General features: G+C 38.7%; 1 protein-coding gene across 4 annotated transcripts in view; it reads right to left on the reverse strand.

The window, feature by feature from the left end:
* Window positions 1-24260, reverse strand: part of LOC122978908 (zeta-sarcoglycan) — a 283738-nt gene that overhangs the window by 101690 nt on the left and 157788 nt on the right. For all 4 annotated transcript variants that reach the window (XM_044345988.1, XM_044345985.1, XM_044345986.1 and 1 more), the window contains one exon: window positions 7548-7649. In XM_044345988.1, coding sequence (XP_044201923.1) covers window positions 7548-7649 — 102 coding nt within the window. The remainder of the gene's footprint in view (window positions 1-7547; window positions 7650-24260) is intronic.

A 24260-nucleotide genomic window follows, 5' to 3' on the forward strand; every position in this document is an offset into this window, starting at 1 on the left:
TGCCTCGCAGTGCTTCTTTGCCAGATCATCTATGTCGCCTAGCTGCCAAATGTTCCAGCTACTGCTGCCCCTACTACCTGTTATGTGATCGTCTGATATGTGGCTGAAACATGTTTCTTCCTGTCTTTTGCCAATATCCTGCCTGGCGACTGATTCAACGGATTCAGACGTGCTGTATGTTTTCTACACTATTAGTGAACAGAACAGAAGTGAAAAGTACGCAAGGGCAAAAAAAAAAAAAAAAAAAAAAAATCATTTTTCTCATACGTAGAAGAAGTAAGCAAGGATATATTAAGCACCTTGCTCAAGAGCACCGGGCTGGTGTGATGATTGTGCTGATTATGTTAGGGGTGATTAAAAAAAGAACAAAAAAACGACTTTCTATATGGGAGGATATTTATGCAATCTACTAAAGAATCAAGAGAAATAATGTTTCTTTTGATCACGACCCACAAGCACACACACACACACACACAGGTATGACGTATCACATATAATCAGTATTTTCTTCAAAAACAAACCCAAACCCCTTTTTTTTCAAAATTACCAGCAATGTTGATTTATCTGACCTAGCATTCAAAATATATGGTAATATCTATTTGCCTGTAAGGCATGTAAAACAAAACAAGACTGTAATTAAACTACTGACCCTTCCAGCAGATACGGAAATTAAGGTTACTATGTAAAAAGTGCAAAACACAATCATGACTCCAAAAATAAAAGTACACAAGCAGCACACAATCTGTTTTTGTCTCTCCCTCTGTGTTATTTTTTCTCTTTGTGTTTCTCCTTTCCTCGTACTCATACATTTTCTCCCACATGTTTAAGTCTTTTTGCCCCCCACCTCTGACCACTTTATTTCCTTCCAACCTCCTTCCTTTCCCTTCTCTTTCTCCCCTTCCCTTCCTCTCCAGTCATCTTTTTCTCTCATGCACCCTTCCCTTTTTCCCTCCCTCCCTCCCACCCCGCCAATCTAATTTCTCAATGTGTTGTTGTTGTTGTTAGTGTGTGGTTTATATGCAGTGTTCTGTATTTAGCTCTCTCTGGGAGTCACAATGTTCCATTTACCTCTCCCAAAATGTACTGCTGGGGGATGGCCCTGATTATGCAAAAATGTGTGTTTGTGTGTGTGTGTGTGATGTTTTTGAATAAGGCACAATACAGATGCGGGGGAGAGATGTCATCTTCATCCTTTCCTCTGTGCTCCTATATCTCTTTATATCCCAAAATGAATTTTCTCAAAATTTAAATTTAAGAGAGCTTATAGCATCTTTTCCTTTTTTGGAGAGGATTACCAAAGTGTAGTCGGAGTCTTTTTGCAATGGGGACACACCAAACCCTAAGTTAACCCCAAACATCAAGCCCAGTAGGGCTAAAGCTACTTAACATTGCAAAGTTGAGCTTTCCTTTCATTTTCCAGAATGCAGATTACTACCTTTTTTGCAACCTTAACGGCTGTAATTAATAGTGCACATCGTAATCGTAAAGGCCTAAGAAAATAGTATAAATTAAAGAAAGGAATCTGTAAAATATGAAAAAATACTAGCTGGCAGATGACTCAAAAAACAGGAAAAATTTGTTATCATGGTTGCAATAGCAGCAATATAAATGCCATCACACTGCACTCATGGTTAATCACATCAGCAATTAAACAGATGCTTAAACTTAGCCTAGGGTGCCCTACAACTATCCAATAAAGGCAAAACAAAGACAAGCAAATTTGATATGATATGAATGCGCTAATGTACCCTGAGGTGTCCAGATTTTCCATTTTGCATTGAGGTGTTCATCCCCTCTTCTTCATCCATTATTTTCCTATATTGTGACACCCCCGAAGTACAATATCAATTACAACAACGACATTCTGGATGGTTGACAAAATAATCTCACCGAGAGGTCAATTTACTAGCTCTACTGGAGCTTTCCATCATACGGCGTGATCTTCATCAGCAGATAGTTTGCACAGTTGCCCAAAGTTCCATGTTTTTGTGCACTTTAAAGACTCGTCCACATATGCTTTAAAGTTGTGCTCTACCCTTGTGTCTCCACAGCAGCTACTAAACGGACTTTGTGGTGAGATTATTTTGTCAGCTGCTGTTTCCAAGGTCAAGAATTAACTTTTAACCTTAAATATATATTTGACAAACAAAACGTAAGTCGTAGTTTGACTGTCTTTTTGTTTACCACTTCATTACTCGTCTCAGCCTGTTCTCTCGTCTCTTATTCTTCCTATGCTGTAGCCATGCTGAAGTACTCTCATCTCCTCTGGTTATCCAGGCCCAAGGGATTTTCTTTAGTTTGTTAAGTGTGTTTGTGTCACTCTTTTTCAGTGTTTTCTTGGCTAATGAAGTGGTATCATTTTAGTGGGTCCTTGGGGTGTAACACAAAGCTATCTGTCTGTATACAGGATGTTTAGGTCACAAAATAACTGTATTTATATCAGAGACGGTCGTGGCTTGAAGTTTTTAGTCTGTTTCATTTTCTGCATGTAATTGTTTTCTACCTGCCGCTTTCGTGTTATGCAGACCATGAGGTATACATACCACTTGTGGAACATCAGACCAACTTTTATTCTACACACCTAATAAGAGGTTATATCAAAGTTAAAACTATCTACACCTTCTCTCACAGACATTACATTTGTTTGTGCTTCTGCCCGTTTGTCACATAGTGTAACACAGTCTTGTCATTTGGTAAGGCTGCCTACAGAGAGTTTAGGAGCACTTGGTTTGGTGTGAGTACTTTAAAAGCAGCAGAATAGTTGTTATGTATGAATGAAAGTGTATATAGTATAGTGCAAAACTGAAATTCCATGTTCCTCTCTATGGCTCTGTCTTTTGTCTCCCCGTCTCTCGACAGTATTTCTCTTCACAAAACAAGCAGTAGACTGTTGTGTCCTCGGGGAGTTTAGTGGATACTTCTGATTCGGCATCCCCCCCCCCCCCCCCCTTCCAAGTGCAACCACATTCCATAGTAAAAGCACGTCAACCATCAATATCAAAATAAGAGCACGCCTGCTGTTTAGAGAATTGGAGGACAACCTGCTGTTTGCTTTCATTTAAGAAGGTAAGCTCTGCCTCTTACACACACACACACACACACTTACACATATCAGTACTTGCTTCCTTACAGACACAAAACATCAATATCTGCTCCATATAAAGTAAACGTAAATAACGATTTGAGAGCAAAAATATCAATACTTAGAAATATGTATTCTTAGACAGGTACATACAACTCATATTATCACATAGACTCTCACGCAACAGTTGACAATCACACACACACACACTGTTATCATATGGAGCTATTTCCCTATCTTTATTCAAGAGCGTGGTATATCAATTTGAGAGCATAATTTATTGATTTCACGTTCAAATTTTGTAATATTGTCTCTCAAAACCCTGCCCTCGCACTCAAATAGCCTCTGCTTGCACTTAGATTTACTCTGTTTCTGCTCAAATTGTGTGCTTGCACTCAAATATAATGTTGCTTGCACAGATTTGCAGCGCTCAAGCCTCAGCTCTTCTCCTCGCACTCAGGCTGCTTCTGTGCACTTGTGAAACTTCTGCTCTCAGATTTCTCCTCTGCTCTAGGATTTTTGTGTGCAACAACCCTGTCAAAATCCCCCAACCAATAGAAGGCCAGGTTTAGTGTTGACCAATGAAATGATCCCTGCCTCCTTGCGAGCTTGTTCGCTTTACTTCTTAGAGCGTCCCGTACGGGCGGGTACTCTTTAACTGGGTTCATCCACTCCCGCCCTCCAGGGCTTCATAAAATGTACTTCCCTTGCTTTATTTATGACTTTTGGAATTAAAGGACGGTTCATTTATACACCAGCACCTGTGATTTTTACTATAGTAGCTGCATACAGTATTATAGTAGCTGCATGGCACAGTGCCCGCCTGTTGGTGTGCTGGAGGAGAAAACGATGTCACCTTCATCATAAACGTTGCTATGGTTACATTACAACCCGTGAGAGAAGGCGAGATGGTCGCTTGAACTTCATTTTTTATATGAAAAATTGAAGTGATAAGCATTACAAGGACCCACAGTTGTAGTTTTACTTCCTTTTGGGACCCAAAAGGAAGATTTGAGGCTTGATTGCTGCAAATCTGTGCAAGCAACATTATATTTGAGTGCAAGCACACGATTTGAGCAGAAACAGAGTAAATCTAAGTGCAAGCAGAGGCTATTTGAGTGCGAGGGCAGGGTTTTGAGAGACAATATTACAAAATCTGGACGTGAAATCAATAAATTATGCTCTCAAATTGATATACCACGCTCTTGAATGAAGATAGGGAAATAGCTCCATATTATCACACACTGCTAAAGGTTTTAAAAGAAACAAAAATGTACAATGTAGTTTCTGTTCTTTCTTTGTATTGCTCTCACATTTCTTTCTTTTTCTTGTATTGGTGCTTATATTTTGTTTTTATTCTTGACATTAGAGAGTTGCAATGTAACAGAGCGGAAAAATAATATATCGTGTGACCAAGTGGTGAAGTACCAGAACTAAACTTTGAGCCTAAACAGGGGTGAGGACTGGGTTTCTGCCCACTGCTTTACTTAAACAGCGTATTTTATTTTGTTTTATCTTTCAGTTACTACTCATAGACAATAACGAAGTAGAGAAGAAAAAGAAAAGTTTTTAACAGAGTGATTAGACACTCACATGATCCTGTCCTGTGATTTGTCACGTTTGTCTCAGTTGAATAATTGAAAGGTTCAAAGTCAGCCAGTAAAATGATATCTTGGATGAAAAACAGTGGGATGAAACCGATTCATATTTAACCATGCTGATGTGAGTGTAATTCTGCATTTTAGTCCCCTGGGAAATATCTACTATATATGGTGAGAGATGCTTTCTACATGAAAATATCATCAATGTCAGCTCTCAGGTGATGAATAGTAACCTGAGAATTGACTCCAATATCTCTGACATCACTGATATGGAAATATTTATAGTCAAGTGCAGAAAAGGCTACACTGATTAGAAACAAACTAAATGAATTTGATCACATAAATCATCTGACGACCACTGTAACCTGTCCTCGCAGGACTGCTCATTAGATTTGATTTGATTTCATTAGGCTGGTTTTATCTAAGGGTCTAAGGATAGATGCTGTCACATGCTGTATAGATTGTAAAGCCCCTTTGAAGCAAATTTGTGATTTTTTATTTTTTTTACTTTTAGGTTGACAGTTTTATCATCGTAATATATCATGCACAGTGAGGCGCTGTGTAAAGTTTGCAGTATGCATTGCATGTATGAGTTATTGTTTTGAGTGAAGTACTAGACGTGTTTGGGAGCTTGAATCCTGAGCTTTAGATTTCCTGATTTATGCTGCGCTTGAAAAACAAGAGGAGCTGCATCTACATGATTTCTTTTCTATACAAGTAGTCTTGATAGCTCTCGGGGGGTTATCATGCCATGCATTTTTAATAGTGTTACTTGCTCAAAACTTTTGTGACACCTTAGCCTTTGTGCATCGCTCTCAACTGTCCAGTAAAGGACAAATATCAAATCTAAGTTTCTTTTCCACCCATAACCATTTCTACACAAACATTTGTTAATACTCCTTTTATCTCCTACCCCGACTCTCTTTCTTCTCTTCCTCTCACCTGTCTTTTCTCTTCCCTAATTACTTTTTTCTCCTCTTTTTGTTTTCCTCTTCAGCCTTCACTCACCTCTCTGCAACACCTCTCGACGCCTCGTGTCATTCTTCACTGTTCATAATTCACTGTTCAAAAACAAGCCGTCGAGATGCAGCAGCGAAACTGCAGCGAAATGCGACAGTGAAACAACGAGCGTTTCAAACAGCTGTAGTGTGTATTTTTAAAAACAGTCAATAAGATTTAGTAAATAGCAAAGCTGCTCGTTTCATTACTTTATATTCATGTAATAAATATACAAATGTCAATTAGATGGTAATCTGGATGAGAAATAAAGAAAAAAGAATTCACTTTTAAAAATGATCTGCTTATAGTGATCAATTTGACCTGGACAGACGTGATCACTATAAGCGGTTTCCACTGCACTTTATATTGTATAAAGTATATATGTACATAAGTATAGTTAGTTTTTATGTCTGTGTCATGCTAAATATCTGGTCCATCGGATTACAAGACACCGCTACTGTACCAAACATGCATTTTCCAGTAGTGTACAAATCAACTTATTTTTCTTCCAGACTAATATACCATCCATCTTCTACAGTAAATGATAAAACACCAGATGTCAGCTGGGCATATAAACATCTTTGCTTTTTAGATAAAGTGTTGTTCTTTTGTCTGAGCAAACACAGATTGGCTGAGCAGACAAGTGCTGATCTTTTCAAAATGCCTCACCAAACCCATAGTTGTTGAATAATGTGTCCGTTTCTTTTGACCAAGAGCCAATGATTTGTTTATCCCAAGCACCTACCTTTACTGTCAGCCTGCTTTCTTCCATATCAGGTAACTTATTTCATGACTGATAAATTTGTGCCCACCCAAAAATACCTTTTGGCACTGTTTTGCACTGATTCACTCATATTCACAAATATCTGAAAGGCCCAGAAGAATAATCAAGCACAGACACATGTTCAAAAAAGCTTATAAAAAGTATATTTGTTTCATTTTACCTTCTTAAAGAAAGTGTATCTTGTTAAAGACTTCTCCACTATATCAGGTAATCTACTATATCTCCATTAGCAGCAGCTCAAAGACAGAGCTCCAACAAGAGGCTCCAACTCTCCAGAGAGTGACTACTGTATGAATAACATGAGTAACAGAAATAAAACAAAACAATATATTGAATTTTACCCCTTGACCAAGTAAGTGGATTAGATCCAGCTGCATCATTTAGGATCTAATACCTTTCTTAGCAAAACAAGTACCTATCTATCAAATCTTTTTACCTAAATGAAAAACATGACAGCTGTATAGAGTATTACATATTTCAGAAATGTACTGTCTATCAATTGTCCTTCTATCCTACTGTATCGCACCATTAATCTCTTGCTGTGCGATTGAAATCTGACTCCCCCTCCAGACACACACACACACACCCATGCAATGTGTCTGTGCGAGTGTGACACTATTAAAGTCAATCCCCCCCTTCTTACTATTCATACATATTAACACACACACACACACAAGCACACAAACACACAGGATTGCCCTATATAGAGTGACATAGTGTCCATGTCGCCTCTGCTGACAGGATCGATGATGATTCTGTGTATGATGAATGGAGATATGGAAGAGTGTTGGATCATATGTACTGCTATAACATGTCACATACATGACAAATAAGCTCTTAGTGATGGGAACAACATCTGATTTCTGCTCATTATTGGGGTTGGAGCATACGGTGTATACACAAACACACAGATGTGAACATTCCTCACCGCAGTATTTAACAAAAGGACAATATACAGCATTTACTGAAAAGATACTGAAACAGGTGAACATGAAAACATTTAATTGGTTGAAGGATGTAAATAGTCAAGCAATGAGTATCTTTTTGGTACACATTCACTCATACAGACACACGGCCTTACCCTACGGGACTGGATCTCTTTGACGTATAAAGGCAACAGGAATTCGGACACTCCCTCCAGTCTGACTCCTTCCTTGGTCACTTGCAGATTCCCCATACCGCTCTAGAAAAGGAACAAACAGAGAGAGATAGAGAGAGAGAGAGATAATCAGTGGCTGCTTGGGAAGTAAATGACGAGTCAATTGAAAACAATCAAAATCGATTTGTTCACACAGTTTTTCGGCTTCACTGGCGAATCTACCTGGAATTGAAGCTAATTAAACTAACAGAACTAGCATAAAGACACAAAATTCTCAAAACTTTTTTTTTTTACTGCTGTCAGTCCCATTCACATCTCGCATTTATGAAAATGTTAAATTTATGTCACTCGTCTCATTCGGTTGGCTTCATCTTTCAAACTTGCCTTGACTATATATCACCATGAATGTCAGTAATTGACATATGCACTTTTTAAGGTCTTCAAGAGTTCAGAGCTTTTAATGATCTCCAGACACCCAGTAGTACTCATTAACATTAGTCATTGATGAGCAGTGTAATATTGATGTGAGATGGGAGTATCATGTATCCACACAGGTCTGCTACACCCATAGTTAGATTCTGTTTTATAGAGAATATTCTTAACAATCTACAATGAATATATTTTTAATGTAAGCAACTGATTATTCATGCATTTATTCAACATCAAAGAGCGTCATACAATAACCATTACATTTGAAAAAACACAGAAAGGACAGGCAGTAGGAGGGGCAAGGTAAGTTACACTTGATATACATGTTACAATTACTACGTTAGCATTCAGTAACAACATATTCTACACTGGCACACTGTCAAAGCCTCATGGGAACTGTAGTTTTGAAATGCTAACAAAATAATCGTCTTTTATCTTTCTCAAAACGACAAGGTGCCGACATTTTAAACAGCCATTTAGCTTATAATACAGAGAGAAAACCCAAGGAAGTCATTCCAGCTTGTCAGACAGACCTATGAAAATAACCCCCTTTGAGAAAACCCATTGAGTTATAGAAGCTAGTGGGACAGAGGTTAGCTCAGAAAGAGGGCTGGATTTTGGTTCTTGATGGGAAGCCTCTTCAAAGAAAGGTCAATGTACTAAAATCATAAATTGCACATTTTTGGCAAAAAAAGAAAAAACCTTTCCTAGAAGCTTTGATAGTTTTATATTTGATGACATTTAAATGGTTTTTTTAGACCCACAGTTTTGTTTTTTTAGGAGGACTTACAATGTCTATAAAATATTAAGAAACTACATTTTTACCAAAAAGAAGTTGAGTGATGGTGTTATGTTATATATTATATGTTATGGTAAAGGGGACATATCATGCACATTTACAGGTTTATATTTATATTATGGGGCTATACTGGAATATTTTACTGGCCCTTTATGCAGCCCCTCAGCGCAGCCTGTCTGAAAAAGGCTGTTTTAGCTCCTGTCTCCTTAAGGTCCCCCTCCCAAGCCCACTCTATTCTCATTGGTTAGCTTCCAGAAGCTGCCCCACTGGCTCTAAACAAACAAAAGCCATTTAAACAAACAATACTAGTCAAATTTCACTTCTTTTTCTCGTTCTTTACTCCAAATGGAAACTTCTCAAACACACACTGTACATACATGTTCAAGCCCAAACCTTGACTTGTAGGGAGCAAGTCAAAAGCCAAGTCAAAAGCCCAGGCCAAGTGTCTTAAGGTGTTCACCTCATCTTAAGACAGATTAGATCCTCCCCATACTTAAGAGTTAGTGATGGCGGGCTTCAGGCTGCTACCAACGGGTTGTCCTCTGTGTATAGCTGGGCTGCAGCACACACAGACATGGGGACGAGCCAGAGGACAACTGCCGATTAGAACCAGAACTGGAGCAATCTGCCTGCCATCCAGAGAGAGACCCACCAAGAGCTAAGCAGAAAGCAGGAGAGTTTCTCCCGAAAACAAGCACCGAGATCTGAAGAGACATGAGAGCAGCTGCTCTCTAACAGCTACGTGTGTTTACAGCAGAGAGCAGGAGGGAGGACAGATGTCTCACTCCGCTACTCTGTGCTGCGACTCTGCTGCTGCTGCTGCAGACAGTCATGGAGCAGACACATTCAGTTTATAATTGTAGCATCCGTCATCCAACCAAGAGTTGATAACACACTTAGAGTTTTTTATTTGATGAACGTGGGTGTTGATACGATGGTGGGGGCGGTGGACAAGTAATGTAATCGGTGTATGCCCGAACACTGTGTAACACCAGTAACGATGACAAATATTTGTGGTTTTGCTACAGTTTATCTAATCAACAGAGCTTCAACAAAGAGCTGGCTAGTCATGTTGTACTGTCATCCTGATGTCATCAGGGTTCAAGGTATCTGGATATTTAACTATTCCAGAAAAAACAAAGGGAAAAATCAGCACAAACTGAAGTTGCATGCTTCACATGACAGCACCATCACCGATCAGCTGGCCGACTCTCTGTGATAAAAATGGCTTTGTGCCAGTTTGTGATCGGTTGTGCAGCATTTTACAGATTCTACACGAGTGAATGCATGAGAGACTGTTGGATCAGACTTACATGGTAAGATTAAATTCCTTTGAAACTGCCATACAGGGTATTAGGATAGTAGGGGTTCTTACAGAACAACAAGGCAGCTACTGTTCCATGTCAAATCGGTGCTTAGAGAGACAGTAAAAGGAGCACAGCAGTGCAGCAGCTGCTGTGATTGTGTGCTTGGTGAGTTTAGTGAGGCTTCTGGGTATTGTAGTAGGTGTGATGAAAATATTGGTCTGTCAGTAAAGATTATTGCTCAGCAAAGATTGAGTCACAGTCACAAACACTGATATCAGCGGGTTGTTTAGTTTAACCATCATAGCTTTTTGAGATCACCTGTAATAAACAATTGACTGGAGTTGGATGGTTGACAGTTAAAGGAAAAACCGTGTCAGGAGGTAAGACAACTGTACTATATGTCCAAATAAGAGTTCTGGCATATGGGATAGGACACTGTAAATAAAATCAAGATAAAGGTCTACAGAAAATGTTTTTTTCTATTTGATTGAAGAACATATTAGTTAAGTGATACTACTGTAATATTGTGATTTTACAACATTTACCAACAAAATAAAAGATATAAACAAAGTGTATTCATATTGTGAGACAGTTTGCTCTAAAAATAAAAACACTTTTTGCTTGTGTTATCTTCGTTTCCATGGAAATACATGAGGTATGACTAATACCTTGAAAACAATCACTCACGTCAGCAGACTCCTATGTAATGAAGCCGAGTTAACTACTCTGGCAAATCTTAGTAACGACCTAGCAACAGAGACGACTTCTAGTCCCTGTTGAGTCAGCCAGCAAACTTCAGCTAATGCTTCCTAGAGATTGTGGGATTTCCCAAACTGAATAAATACCACACATATAAACACAAAGCTGCTTTGTTAGCTCAGTCTTGTTGTAACTAAGATATCAGCTGAAAAAAATTTTTTTTTCCATGGACAGATTTAGCTACTACGTCCGCAAACTTCACAGACATTATTAATCTAGTAGTGCTGTGTCACAGACTCACCAGCAAAGCTGATGGAGGATGCCGGAGTGGAAGTTGTTGTTAGCACGACGTCACGGTCTGTAGTTCTAATGAACGGTGGAGTGATATTTTTAGTGATGAGGCTTTTTTCATTTGAACATGGCTAGGTGTGCTGTCATGCTGATTTGAGTACCTTCTAAATGTCTAGTTGACCAATCAGAGTGCTTGGTCGGAACTACTATAATACAACATTTCACCCCTAGATTGAAACATCTCACTGAAACATAGAGTGCATATCCAGCGCACCCTTTTAATGATGGAGGTGTATTTTAGAATACCGGTGTTCTGCTCACACTTTGCTGTCTGCTGCCATGCCGCTTATTCTGTCGCTTCCTGCTACAGCTGCCACTGCTTCTGCTGTTCATATAGTGTTTGAAAAGCCCAACCTCCACCCCAGAATCCACCTGTAGTTTTGAGTCTACTCACCCCTGGGGAAGTTAGTACCGCCACGGGGAAACATCAAGTTTAACTCAGCAGGGAGTGGGGAGCGATGAGGTAAGAACTTAGACATCAAAAAGAGTTGTCTGAACTTTCCTCGTGCTCAAAAAGTTGTTGCTCGTGTGAAACAAAGTTCTTTTTGCAGTAAAAAACCTCAAATAGTTTCAGCTTTCAACCGGAATAACTCTCCCACAGAATGTGTCGCTCAATGACAACAAATTAGTCTTGCTTCCCTGGTTCCCAGCTTTCTTTTCATGTACACAAATATTGATGAAACTGCCCGTGAAGATAGGAATTCTGTTCGAAGTGCTTCAGCGAATTATCATTAATTGTTAGGTGCAACAAACAACAAAGCCTTTCATATTGGAAATGTACTTAAGGCGCGAGAGAGAGAGAGAGGGGGAGTGGAAGAAAAACTATGAGGATAAGACAATGAGGGAAGCAGGAGAGGAGATGGAAGAGAAAGAAAATGAGTACAGCTAGGGAAATGCAAAACTCAGACAGAACACAATTGGTGCAAAATAGAGCTGAAAACAGGCATAGTCGAGCTCCTCAAATGTGATGGAAATGCCTGTAACATTATGCAGCGGTGGAGGTGAGCTGCAGGTGTGGAGGTGTCTGTGAGCGTGGATCAGCCAGCTACACATCCAAAGACAAAAGAAATGCAAAACTCTGTATTTAAAAATGTTGTTATACTTTTCATCATTCAAACAATTTTCAAAGCAACGAGGACATTACAAAACCAGAGTTAGTCTCAAATAACCAGCAGTGTGTTTCCATCCACCTGTTTTTACACACATTTTCAATTGGTGCATTAAAAAAAACTGTGAAAATGTTGGAAATTTGAGAAAAAAAAATCAAAATACAGGGGGAAAAAGTTTTTACTCTTGACTGGAAAAGTTGGTGCATCAATAAAAAGAAAATGCAAAAAAGACGAAAGCAAATTAATCATGCCACCCATGATGCACGTGACCAATAAGGGGAATACATATGTGCCATACTTCCATCACATTTTCCACTTCCATCACTTGAGGTTTGACTGGTCCACCCTTACTGAATGTAAAACGAGTTCATCAGAAATATAAAAGTCTTGCAGGAAAAAAAAGAGTTTGAGACTTTGACAGTTACAACACAAACTGTGAATCCTGAATTCCAAGAAGTAAACATTCAGACTTCTACTACTTCTAAGGAAAAGAACAAACTCTTATTCTTGGAAATGTGTTTGAAATTTAAACAGAAAGTTTGAAATGGAATCTGTTCAGGGTAATGTCTTCCATCTGCAATCAAACTAATCTCATCATATCAGAGGCAGGCAACCTTGACAGTCTGATATGCGATTTTTAACAGACGACCGATACTAACGCAATATATTTGTCTATCATCCACACACACACACACACACACACTTACAAATGGGAGCATAGCAAAGCTATAAGAGTGTGTCAGATCGATAAGTTAAACCAGCCAGAGGTTTTCACTGTTGTTGTTAGATCTATAGTCATTACACTGAATATGCAGTGGAGCATAGAGCTTATTCAATAAACCATAACACAACAGGTCTGGGGAATCACAAACTCACTCACTCCCTGGCATACAGACGCACACACACACACACACACGCAGGCAGACAGAGATCTTGCCTAACAATATACAGGCACACAAACAAACACTAGAATTTACCTGCATATACAGAAACACAGACACAAGAACGCACACATGCACCCACCGAGAGAGAACCGCAGACATACAGAATTAGCTCAGTTCGAACAAATTCAAACTAACTACATTCCTTGCAACGCCTCTCTAATCCCCTCCTTTCTCCCTCTCTCTGTCTCTCAATTCTAAAAACATGAAGACGATGATGTTAAAATTAATCAGGTGGTTTTATTCCACCTCACTGCTCCACTGTCCAACACTGAAGCCTCGTTCTGATTGAACATGACAGCTCTCCCTCTGTCTCTCTCTCTCTCTGTATCTCACACACTGCTCATCTTTCTGTCTCATTTTCAATCCGGTATGCATCATTGGCATGAATGGTACATGAACAATAATGCCAAAGCCTAGAACACAATGGGAATTCATCAACAAACAGAAGAAAAATAAGTAAATCTCTCCATTCATTCATTTATCTCTCATTGTTTAGCTCTCTCACTCCTCGAAATCTGTTTGTCGAGGCTTTTCTTTGTCCTACTTCTCTCCATCCCTCTCTCCATCCATCTCAATATGAAATTAGTTTTGAAAGAACAGATCAGAGGTTGTAATGCGTCTTATAGCAGGGGCTGGTTTGTTCTTGAATTAAAGGCACACTGGTAATCACTTGGAAAGAGAGGCTCAGGGCATTTAGAATAAGAATTGGTTAGAATAAACCTTTTGATTATTCATGTTTGAAAGTTACAAACAGACCTCGATCTGATTCAGCCTCTTGGATGTTATCAGGGTAACAAATGGTAAAATAAATAGAGCATTTGAATATTTTAAATCTGTTGATGTGGCCCTTGTAGTTACTGTATGTGCAGCCCAGAGAAGAAGCCGGTTGGTCTCGAACAAGCTGTTGTGTTTTAGCATATCTACATAAATACTAGCAGGACTGTTTTCATTTCTTTCATTTCATTTCATCTGTAAAAGCAGAGGCCTTGATAGTGTTTTTACTTTTGCCTGTGCTTCCTGACATCTTAAAAATATAGATTTTCTTTCTTGAATCACAAACTTACTTACCATTTCTATCCAGGCTTTTCCCATTTAAATGTCAGCTGGATGATTTATCTTTTTGAACTCACTAGAGACTGTTTTACCTCCCCTATAAACTACTGCAGCCTAACGGGCTAGTGGTCAGTCCACATTTGTTGTCAGTAATTTGTGCTCTCGATTTAATAACCTGCACTACGAACTATACATGCATGACAGTTCTTAATGCCTACATGCTTAAAGTGCTGTGTCACACATATTTAAGCCCTCACACATCTCTATACTCCCTATGCTTGGGCGTGGATGGTCCTCTTTAACCTCCCACAGAATTAGGCACAGGCATGTTCTTAATGGGTGTTTTGACCCAAAACAGCATTGTGGTTGTACACAGCGCTGCCAATCAAATGCAAACCACTTGCAAATTTCTGCTGTCTTTTCTATACTAATATAAAGCACAACCTCCAGTCATTAACATGATCCTAGTTCAGCCTATGAATGTATAGATATACATGTATGTATGGATGTACTGAAGAGGATGTTCACACACACATACACACACATTCTTTTATTGTGCCTTTTCTCTTTTGCCATTTCAGTTTGTGCATTGGCACTGAATACATACTTCTGGCAATAAAGCAAAATCAACAAACAAAAACAATCAACATAATAGCAGGAGAATCAGTCAGTCTGGCGACAATAGCAACAACTAATCAGGGAACAAACTACCCTGTGCTTGGCTCTTTTTGTTTGTCTCTTTCTCTTTATCTGCAAAGTGAGACAGGTTCCATTTGCACAAAATCTACAAATGTTTGCTTGCAAAAGACACATCAACAAATCCCAACACAGTGATAATGACTATAGACACAATGGTTTCATTATTACACGATGAACTGCACTCTCCTGCCTCCTCCCTTTCTCGTCTTCACATCAACACATACGTATGTGGGTTTACGTTCATACAGTCATCTTCTGCATGTCTGTTCCACCATGTATGTACACATTTGTTTACGGTCTTTGGATTGAGGTGTGTGTGTAAGAGATATATTATGTGTCTGTGTAAACATTGAAGAAATCAATACTTAAAAATTAATACAGCATTTGAGTATTTTTTTAAATATATGCAAAAAGACATTTGTCAAATCTGAACAGAATTAGTCAACAAGAAAGTAATTGCTGCACACACTTGATGCTTAGAACAACAAACTGCCTCTTGAAGGGTTTAGGAGTTAGTCCAAGCAGTCATCAGTGTCAGCTGGTGGACAGCCCTGTTCTCTCAAACTTAACTAAATAATCATTATTTTGCCTTTTCTGTAAGTCTACTACAATAGAATACTGCAAATACTTTAGTTATCAACAACAGGGTTTCCCATACATTCATCTGTATGTATGTGGCATCCCGCCACAATATCAACACTGACCGCCACATATTGACTTTCTATTTTTTTTACTATTTAAAATGGGTAAAATCTTATTCATACTAGAGCTGCTTACAGTGCATTGGTTCGCTCAGGACCCTTGCCCCTCTCTCTCTCTCTCTCTCTCTCTCACAAACACATTGACAACGCCCCTCCTCTCCGTGTGCACTCTGATTCAAAACTTGATTATATGCCGGAGGAATGATTGTTGTGTTTCCAATACTTAGTTGGACAGCTACAGTTATAAACTACAGTGTCAGACTCTGTTCGTATGCAATGTTCAAAAACATTTGGAGAACCTTCCTGGTGCACTGGATGTGGACACTTACAAAAATGCACACGAAACGGACTCTAATGTACACAGGCTGGCACACATACACACGTATGTAAGCATGCAGATATAGTATGATCCCCCCACACAACAATACAAACACCTACAGACCCTTTTTATGATCACTGCAGAGCACTGTAGAAGAAAACAAATTGACTGGGACATATAAATTATGGACCATGTTCCTTCTTGTCCATATGTGGCAGTCATTTTCTATTCCCTCCAATTTCATTGTATCTTGCTCTCCCACATCTCAGCCCATATTGAAAAGAACCTGAGGGAGGCTTTCAGAATCAATAAACCCTCAAAAACAAAAGACCTCAAGGTTAAGGTTTGAACACACTAATGCTACTTACTTTAGAGTGAGAGAGAGAACGGTGAAAAGCAAATAGACAGGTGGTGCAAGACGCGCTACCACAGGTGAAGACTCTTCCTAGACACTGCATTAGCTGCGGTTTGGACTAATGAAGTGCCTTCTTGGAGAATAGAAACACTCATGAACAGCAGGTTCTCTGCTAGCAACAACATTATTTTGAATAATATAAAAGAAATCCAACAGAAAAAACAAGTACTCATTCATGAAAGCACCGCCAGCACTTCATACCATTGAAAACAATGGAAGTAAATGGCATTGGGGTGGTGGTACAGCATGAAAACCTTAGGTTTGAAAATCTCAGTGACAAAGTAACAAGCAAGATGAAGTATTCACAATGCTTTAATTTTTAACCCTTGGTGCCATTTGCTTTTGTGTGATAGAACAATTTATTTAGTTGACTTGGTTTGTTTTTTCAAAGTTCAGAGTGGCTGCAGCTTTGAAATTGCTCCAAATATTAGAACAGGGATGTAACTTCCAGTTCAGCATCTCTCTGAACGTTCAACACTTCTGTCATCGTTTGATTCATTCTCATCAGTTCAATAACAGTTTGAATTATTGTTCTATGTTGTCTTCTGTTTCTGACACTTCTTCTTCTTCATCAGTGTCTTGATCAAGAATTCAGTCACTTCCAAAGTTACTCGTGTACTCGTTGTGCTGTCGCAGAATGAAATGTGAAGACGCAAAAACACTCACATATGACGGTCAGAGCTCTGTGAATGAATAGTCCAGTGTGTTGAGTGACAAAGTGTGTGTGTATGTATTGTTTAGAAGTGTGAGAATAGATGGTCTAATGCTTTGACGTGGTTCCCGCGGGACGACTGTGTGTTTCTGTGTATGTGATGCAGGAAAACTTTACCTTGAAACATAGATCTCCTGTGGTTGGTCAATAAAAAAAATAAATATTGATTGAAAATACAACTCAACCTCTCTTCCAAAGATGGGTACAAGAACTGATTTATACATTTGGAGAAACTTTGTTTTAACAACTATCCATATGTGAAAAACCAAGTAATTAGAAGTCCTCCTAATTAAACAACCAAATAGGTCACACGACCATGAACTCCAGAACGACTAATAGGAGCATTTTCTAATCAAGTGCCTCTAACAGCAGTATTCGGTACGACGACATCATTTGCTTTCCAAAACGGTTACAAATCACTGTTGAAAAGTAAATAAATATGTGTTCTGATGTGACGAGGCTGTGTTTAAGGTCTGGTTAGGTTTAGGCACAAAAACCACTTGGTTAGGGAAAGATCATGGTTTGGGTTCATATGAACACTTGAAACCTAGTGTAGATTAAAGTTACTACTTCCTTAAAAGATAGGCAACCTTTGTTGTCATGGCAACAGTAAACATCACCAACCACCCAACCCACCACCTCCCAATATGTAAATGTGTCACATTATATAGACGTCATCTGAACTGTGCTACTTCTCCAGGTCATCATTACTACGGCCGCTAGATGGTGTCTGTCACTGAAACGGAACTACCGGTTGTTTTTGGTGACTGCTATTATGACCTATTGCGTCATTTTTCTCGGGAGGACAGGCTCAAAAAATCACGGGTACCTCTTCTGCAATATCTTGAGACAAGATAAACGAGGGCTGACTTTTAGTTTTCTGATACTTGTTTTAAACAGAGCAGAGATGTAGAGATGACCCAGTGTCTTTGCTGTTGTTGTTGTTGTTGTTATATATCTTGCAGTCTTTGTTTTGTCCTTTTTCGCCTTTCTTTCTTGGTTAATTAGCACTTATTCCTGATAAGTGTATTTTGTTGCTTCAATATTGCTTCAGAACAGAATGTGTCCTTGTGTTTCAGTGTCTGCTGATATTAAAAACTAATGGCCATGAATGTTTTCATGTGTTCATTTGTGACTGGCTGACAAATCCATGAAACCTTAAAGCAAACAGTGCAAAAACAACCATATTTTTGACAGTGGAAGGTTTAAAATCAGTCAGATTTGACCAGAACATGTTAAAAAAAGCGTTAAAAAAATATTGAAATATTCTGACCATGAATTGACCTATGCTGCAAACTGGTGGGTGAGTGATGGCGAGTAAAAAAAACATTTATATAACGTCTCCAGTAAATTTATCGTAGCTAAATCACATCTAGACAGTATCCTGACAGACACATCCTAATTCTGGCTATAAAAAGTGTTTTGTGTGCATGAGTTTTGTATGCGCAAGGTCAACAGAGAGAGAGAGAGAGTGTGTGTGTGTGTGTTTGTGTGTGTGTGTACGTCCTCTTCGATGCAGTAGTTGTACAGATAATGAAGGATTCCTTCATCATTGTGTGGTTAACTGGCAAAATGTCCCATTAGATGAAAGCATACCATATGCAAGGTTATATACACAGAACATCCACACCAATCATATACAAAATACTGACATGTTTATCACCATGACTTCTAAGTGTCCATACGAACACACACACACACACACACACACACACACACACACACACACACACACGTCCCTGTGGTGATGGATAGACTAAGAAAGTATTTTGCAGGCACTTGTAATATTCAGGACTGTTGTAATTTTTCATACAACCTTTTATGTCAGCCAGCAGACCCAGAGAGAGAGAGAGAGAGAGAGAGAGAGAGAGAGAGAGAGAGAGAGAGAGAGAGAGAGAGTGAGTGTCACCTTTGCCTTGGGAAAACAGCTGAGAAAATGGCTGAAGGGATGCACAAATTAGGAAACTCAGAGAGCGCTTTAGTTGTCCTTTGCCTTTTTGGCCATTTAGAGACACCATAGGTGGGTCATGGTTGAGGAAATGACTTTGTGTAGCTGTTTTGTAACTTTTTCAAAAGCTAATGGGTTTAGCTTGGTCCTTGAGACCACTTTCATGTTGAATTATTAGTGTATAAAATTTAGCGCAATTAAAATAGAATTCGAGAGGTGTTTTTAAGAATTTACCATATCAAGTGTAAAGTCATTTAACATCTTGGGATCATGTTGGAAATTGTGTGTTTTGGTATATCCATACATAAATAAAATCTAATCCATGTAATTTTAACTAAACAATTAATGAATTAAAGCTAGTGTCACCACATAATGTTACATATATAATAAAATGAGTTACTGTACTTAAATTACAGTGATTTTTATTTGAACTATGTGATAATTATGAAACAAGATCATCATTATTACACGATATTGGGATTAAACTTAACTTCCAAATACATGTGAACATAGACATAAAACATTAACCTTTATGTTTACCTGTATGATTTTTACATGCTTCATTAACTTGTAGTTTGCTATGATGCTGTGAACATAAGGTATAGTTACATGCCATTTTGCGAAGTCCACTTTGAACTGCTTGCTGCACCACTTACCATTCAGAAATGACTTTGATACGCAGAATGGGGAGTGACTTGAATTAGCTCATACTGGAAATTTCAACCTCATACTGCAAGTCCCCAAAATCCATTATAGAGGCAACCACCTTATTGAAATTATTGATGGTTTCACAGGAGGCAGTTTACTCAGAAAGTCAAGGTACCTTAACGGCTCCCTCAGGGCTGTATGCCAACAGCTAGAGCATGTATAGCATATTTTTCTTTATCTCTCTCTCTCTCTCTCTCTCTCTCTCTCCTCTCCTCTCTCTTCCACTACGCTTCTTATCTTTTTCCTTGCTCTTTTCTGAAATTGCACAACTTCTTCGATCTTCTGGTGCTCTGGCATGGCACTAACGCTGCTCATGTTGGATTAAGGAATGGAATCCAATTCAGTTAAACCATTTTTAAAACAGGCATGGTATGTTGTGGTATTTCAGGCAGCCAAAGTCATTTCATGTACCAGGAATTTAAGGTGGGTTTAAAAAAAAAAGTTTTCTAAGCTAGAATAGACCAGAGAAAAAGTTGTTATATTTCTTTATCTTCTTTTCTTAAATAGTGCCCTTGGAAAAACCAGGCCTTTATTTGAAACAGGTTACTATTAAGAGACATGCTTTTATTTCTAATTAACCCTGTTTTAAAAGTAAGTTCTGAATATTCTGAGACTGTCCCCCCAAGGAAAACGACAGAAGTGCCCCAAAACAGCAAATGTTTATGCTCAAGTTACAAAGTCCTCTAGCTGTTGTAAGAATTATGACACTTGTCCATGGAGAGAAAAAGTAAGAAGTTGGATGACATCATCATAGAGCCACAAAGTCCACAGATGGAGGAGGTTAGGGTGGATGAATGGGTGAACAAAACATTGGACTCTGTTTCTAGCCAACAGTCAGCTTTGGTTTATTTTAACCATGACTGCAGCAGTTTCCTGACCATAAGTACGTGGTTATTATTGTAACCATGACAATGGCATAACCTTAACTAAATAAGTATTTTAGCCCAAACCATGATTTTTCCTTAACCTTAAGCAAGTTTCCTATATGCTGTGTTGCATGTTCACATTAAAACTCTTCTGGCAGTTCAAGGAGTGGAATTGTTTGACCTCCCTATGTGACTTTTTTGTGAAATATCCACAGGAAGTTTCAAGTTTCATTAACAGCAGCCTAACAGAAAAATATTACCACTACTGAGCGGTGTAATATATGTAATTGCATATCATGCTGCATTTACCATTACAGAGCTGCAAATAGCTCACTAAAAAGAATATAGTTGCTACTATAGTTGGGGAAGTTGCGCAACAGCAACTTTCAGCAACTGCAACAGTCCTCATCTTTTACAGTTAAACTAATTAAAATCTAGGATATGGTTAGGGTTAGGATTAGGGTTAATGTTGCTATACGTGGCTTATTTTTGTTCAGGAAATTTGGAGTTACGTCTCCATTTGTAACTGAAGTTTCAGTAAAAACGACGTAGCTACAAGTGGTGAGATTGAACGCGTCAGCTATCCCAGGAGGACGGATATTAACCTTTCTAAAGCACTGGACTGTGCTTTGTGTTTGACCGTAGCTCTACACGAACAGGCAGCCGTTAGTGTCCACAAACAGAACAGTCACTTGTCTCTAATGTAGAAGCCAACACCTGCGTCCCGAATCACCTCTGACTGACAAATGACAGCAGAGCATTTCCTGCTGCCTCACTCGCTATACACAAGCCACTCACCCACATAAATCACACACAAAATCACAAAGGAACAAGTTGACAAGTGCAGTTAACATCACCTTGCTTTCACCAACAGCTGTGTCCCACTTCACCTCTGCAGCCTGAGAGACAGTCTGAGTGACAAATGACAGCAAAGGTCTAATGCCTCTTCACACTTGTGTTTGTCTGCTTGCTTCTCCGCTGTCATCCCACTCCCTCTTGTCGTAAAAATAAAATAAATCCACAACGTTAGGTCAATGGGGAGGGGTGTGAAAGTAATCCTGCAAGGCTCAGTGGTCAGATGAAGGCTTCCCACGCTCACTTGTACAAAAATTCAAAAACTTTTTCAATGGCTTTCAAGATGTTGGGGAGAAATATTCAAGCACTTAAAAGTAGCGGCATAGTTTGTGCTAAGGCTTCACACTGGTGATAGACAGGGCAGGCCACACGTGTACTGTTTTATCAAGTTAAGAATTTAAAATTGTAGTTATTTCTGTAAGATTACAATGTGATCTTAACATGTTCTTAACATATTTTTTTAGAAATGTATCACTGACTGACTCATTTTTTGTTAAACAGATGCTTTTATGTATGAGTATCATACAGAGACACATGCACCACTCCAAATGAAAAAAAATACCTTTAAATTGTTAAGATATATAAAATGAATTTCTCTAACCTCGGAAAAGTTTCGCTTACACAAAGAAAAGGATATTGCCACATTGTGTTGTTGGTATTGTAAAGAGTGACATGGGCAGTCTAAGAAAATAGTGACAGGTTTTCTGTCTGTCAGAATGTCTCTGTCTACTCGCATCAGTGCTTCCTCTTAAGCCCCATGTGGCACAAAACATGTTACAAGACACGACTGGAAACAGGCAGAAACACTGATGTCAGAGGGAGAGGCTGATAAGTTCTATGGCTGTTGGATCATATTTACACTCAATTATTTGGAAAAAAGCAGATTATTACATTCCTTTCTAATTTTACACACAGTTCGGTGATTAATCAGTTCTAACATTTTCAAATGCTGCAGCAGCGGATAATTAAGCCATAAAGCTACATTACCTTGTGTTAACTATAACTAATAATCAACTGTAATAACATTTTTGAGCACTACTCAAGTGGAGGAGTGTGTTGACTACTGACATTGATTGCTTGTTTTCATATATAGTGTGTGGGTACCTCAAGCCTGAATACAGGCTTTTACATTCTGGCAGTGCCATTGATTTCTGCCTTTAGTTGCAGCAATGCTGTTTTGTTACTGGCTGTTATCATTTTTTCTATTTTATTGTCCATTTTATTTTGATAGCACCCACTTAGAGAGGAGGGGTAGCATCCAAAGTCACTAGCAGACTATGGGTTATTCTGAAATGGCATCTTCTGGCATTTTTCTAGAAGAAAAAAGCAATGGAAGAAGTGGTATAAGTGCAAACTGTCTGAATGTATCACAGCTATTCTATGATTTCAGAGGCATAGTCTATATAATGAAAGGAATGCACAAATCCCTGCATCAATTCAGCCCACACATTCATGTTGTGCATTAGCTAAACAGTCTGAAAAGGGACTATTTAAAAGGTGACAAGTGAGAGTGCTAATATTGACTTGCTCATATTCAGTACGGCTGCAGTCATTTATTTGCCTTCCTAACACAAGGATCACATTTAATCCATAATGCATCCGTGTTGCTGACAATTGTGTGCCGTGTGCTATGCAAGGATTTCTGCAGCACAAGCGTATTAATAATCAACTCACATGAAACATTTTCATTTTTATCAAATCTGACTAAATGTCAAATGTTTTTGCCTTTGATTGATTTCAATAGCATTAAGTGAAATTATGTGTTGTAGTTTTTGAATGAATTCTTACTGCTAAATATGAAAAATTTAGTTAAATACATACTTCCCCAACAAATGGATATAACGGTAATGCATTATTGAATGAATATCTTTCTGAAGAGTAATATATGCACTGCAACAATGCTGGCAGCCAGACCTCTCTGACTTTTATTCAATAATTTTAAGCACCTAAACTGCTAGGGTAACAGTAACAGGTTTCTGGCACTGCTACAAATAGCCTCTAAGTGACATATATAGCATTTCAAACTGAGCTGAGTGAGCTAAGGTCTTGCTACTTTATACTTTGTTTTTCTCTATTCTCTCTTTAACCAACCAACCAACTGGATGCTGATCTCCTTAGTCTAGTTAAGACCACAAGCTTCAATGACATGGCCTGGCAGGGATGATGTCAACTGAGTTTACCTAAGATGAAGATGCCTGAGGGCCAACATAGGGAATCCTAGTCAAACTCCCAAAATGAACAACATGACCACAGAGCAGTAGGACTTGCGGTTCAAGCATGTCAACTTGCTGTTGATGGCCTGTCTGCAGCTGAGCAAAACCTCACATTAGTTTTTACTTATAAACCCTCTAGTGATGTTATCGGCCTCCAAAACTCATACTGGTACAGATAAGACAGGCCACTACTTCATCAACTGATTTTTTTTTTTTTTTTTTACTATATATACACCCCATCTCACACATGGATAATACAGCTACTTGACAATTAATTTCTCTAAAACTGAAGCTATTGTTTGCATTAATGCTATATACAGTCCAACTCAAGAGTGAACTGGTGCAAGCCAGTCTTATCCAGTGATGCATGTAGGTGATTCCATTACCCACAACTGTGGCTGGGGATACCGCACTCAGTAAGACTAAGCATCCAGGACTTATCTTGTTGTGATACATGACCCAAAACAAGAAGGAGCATTCCACTGTATGAGGTGTAAGCCAATAAGTTGAACCCTAAAACCACGACGATAAAAGAGCAAGCAACTTTGTAATAAATCAAAACTTAGGG

The sequence above is a fragment of the Thunnus albacares genome, chromosome 3, assembly GCF_914725855.1.
Source record: "Thunnus albacares chromosome 3, fThuAlb1.1, whole genome shotgun sequence".
Taxonomy (NCBI): domain Eukaryota; kingdom Metazoa; phylum Chordata; class Actinopteri; order Scombriformes; family Scombridae; genus Thunnus; species Thunnus albacares.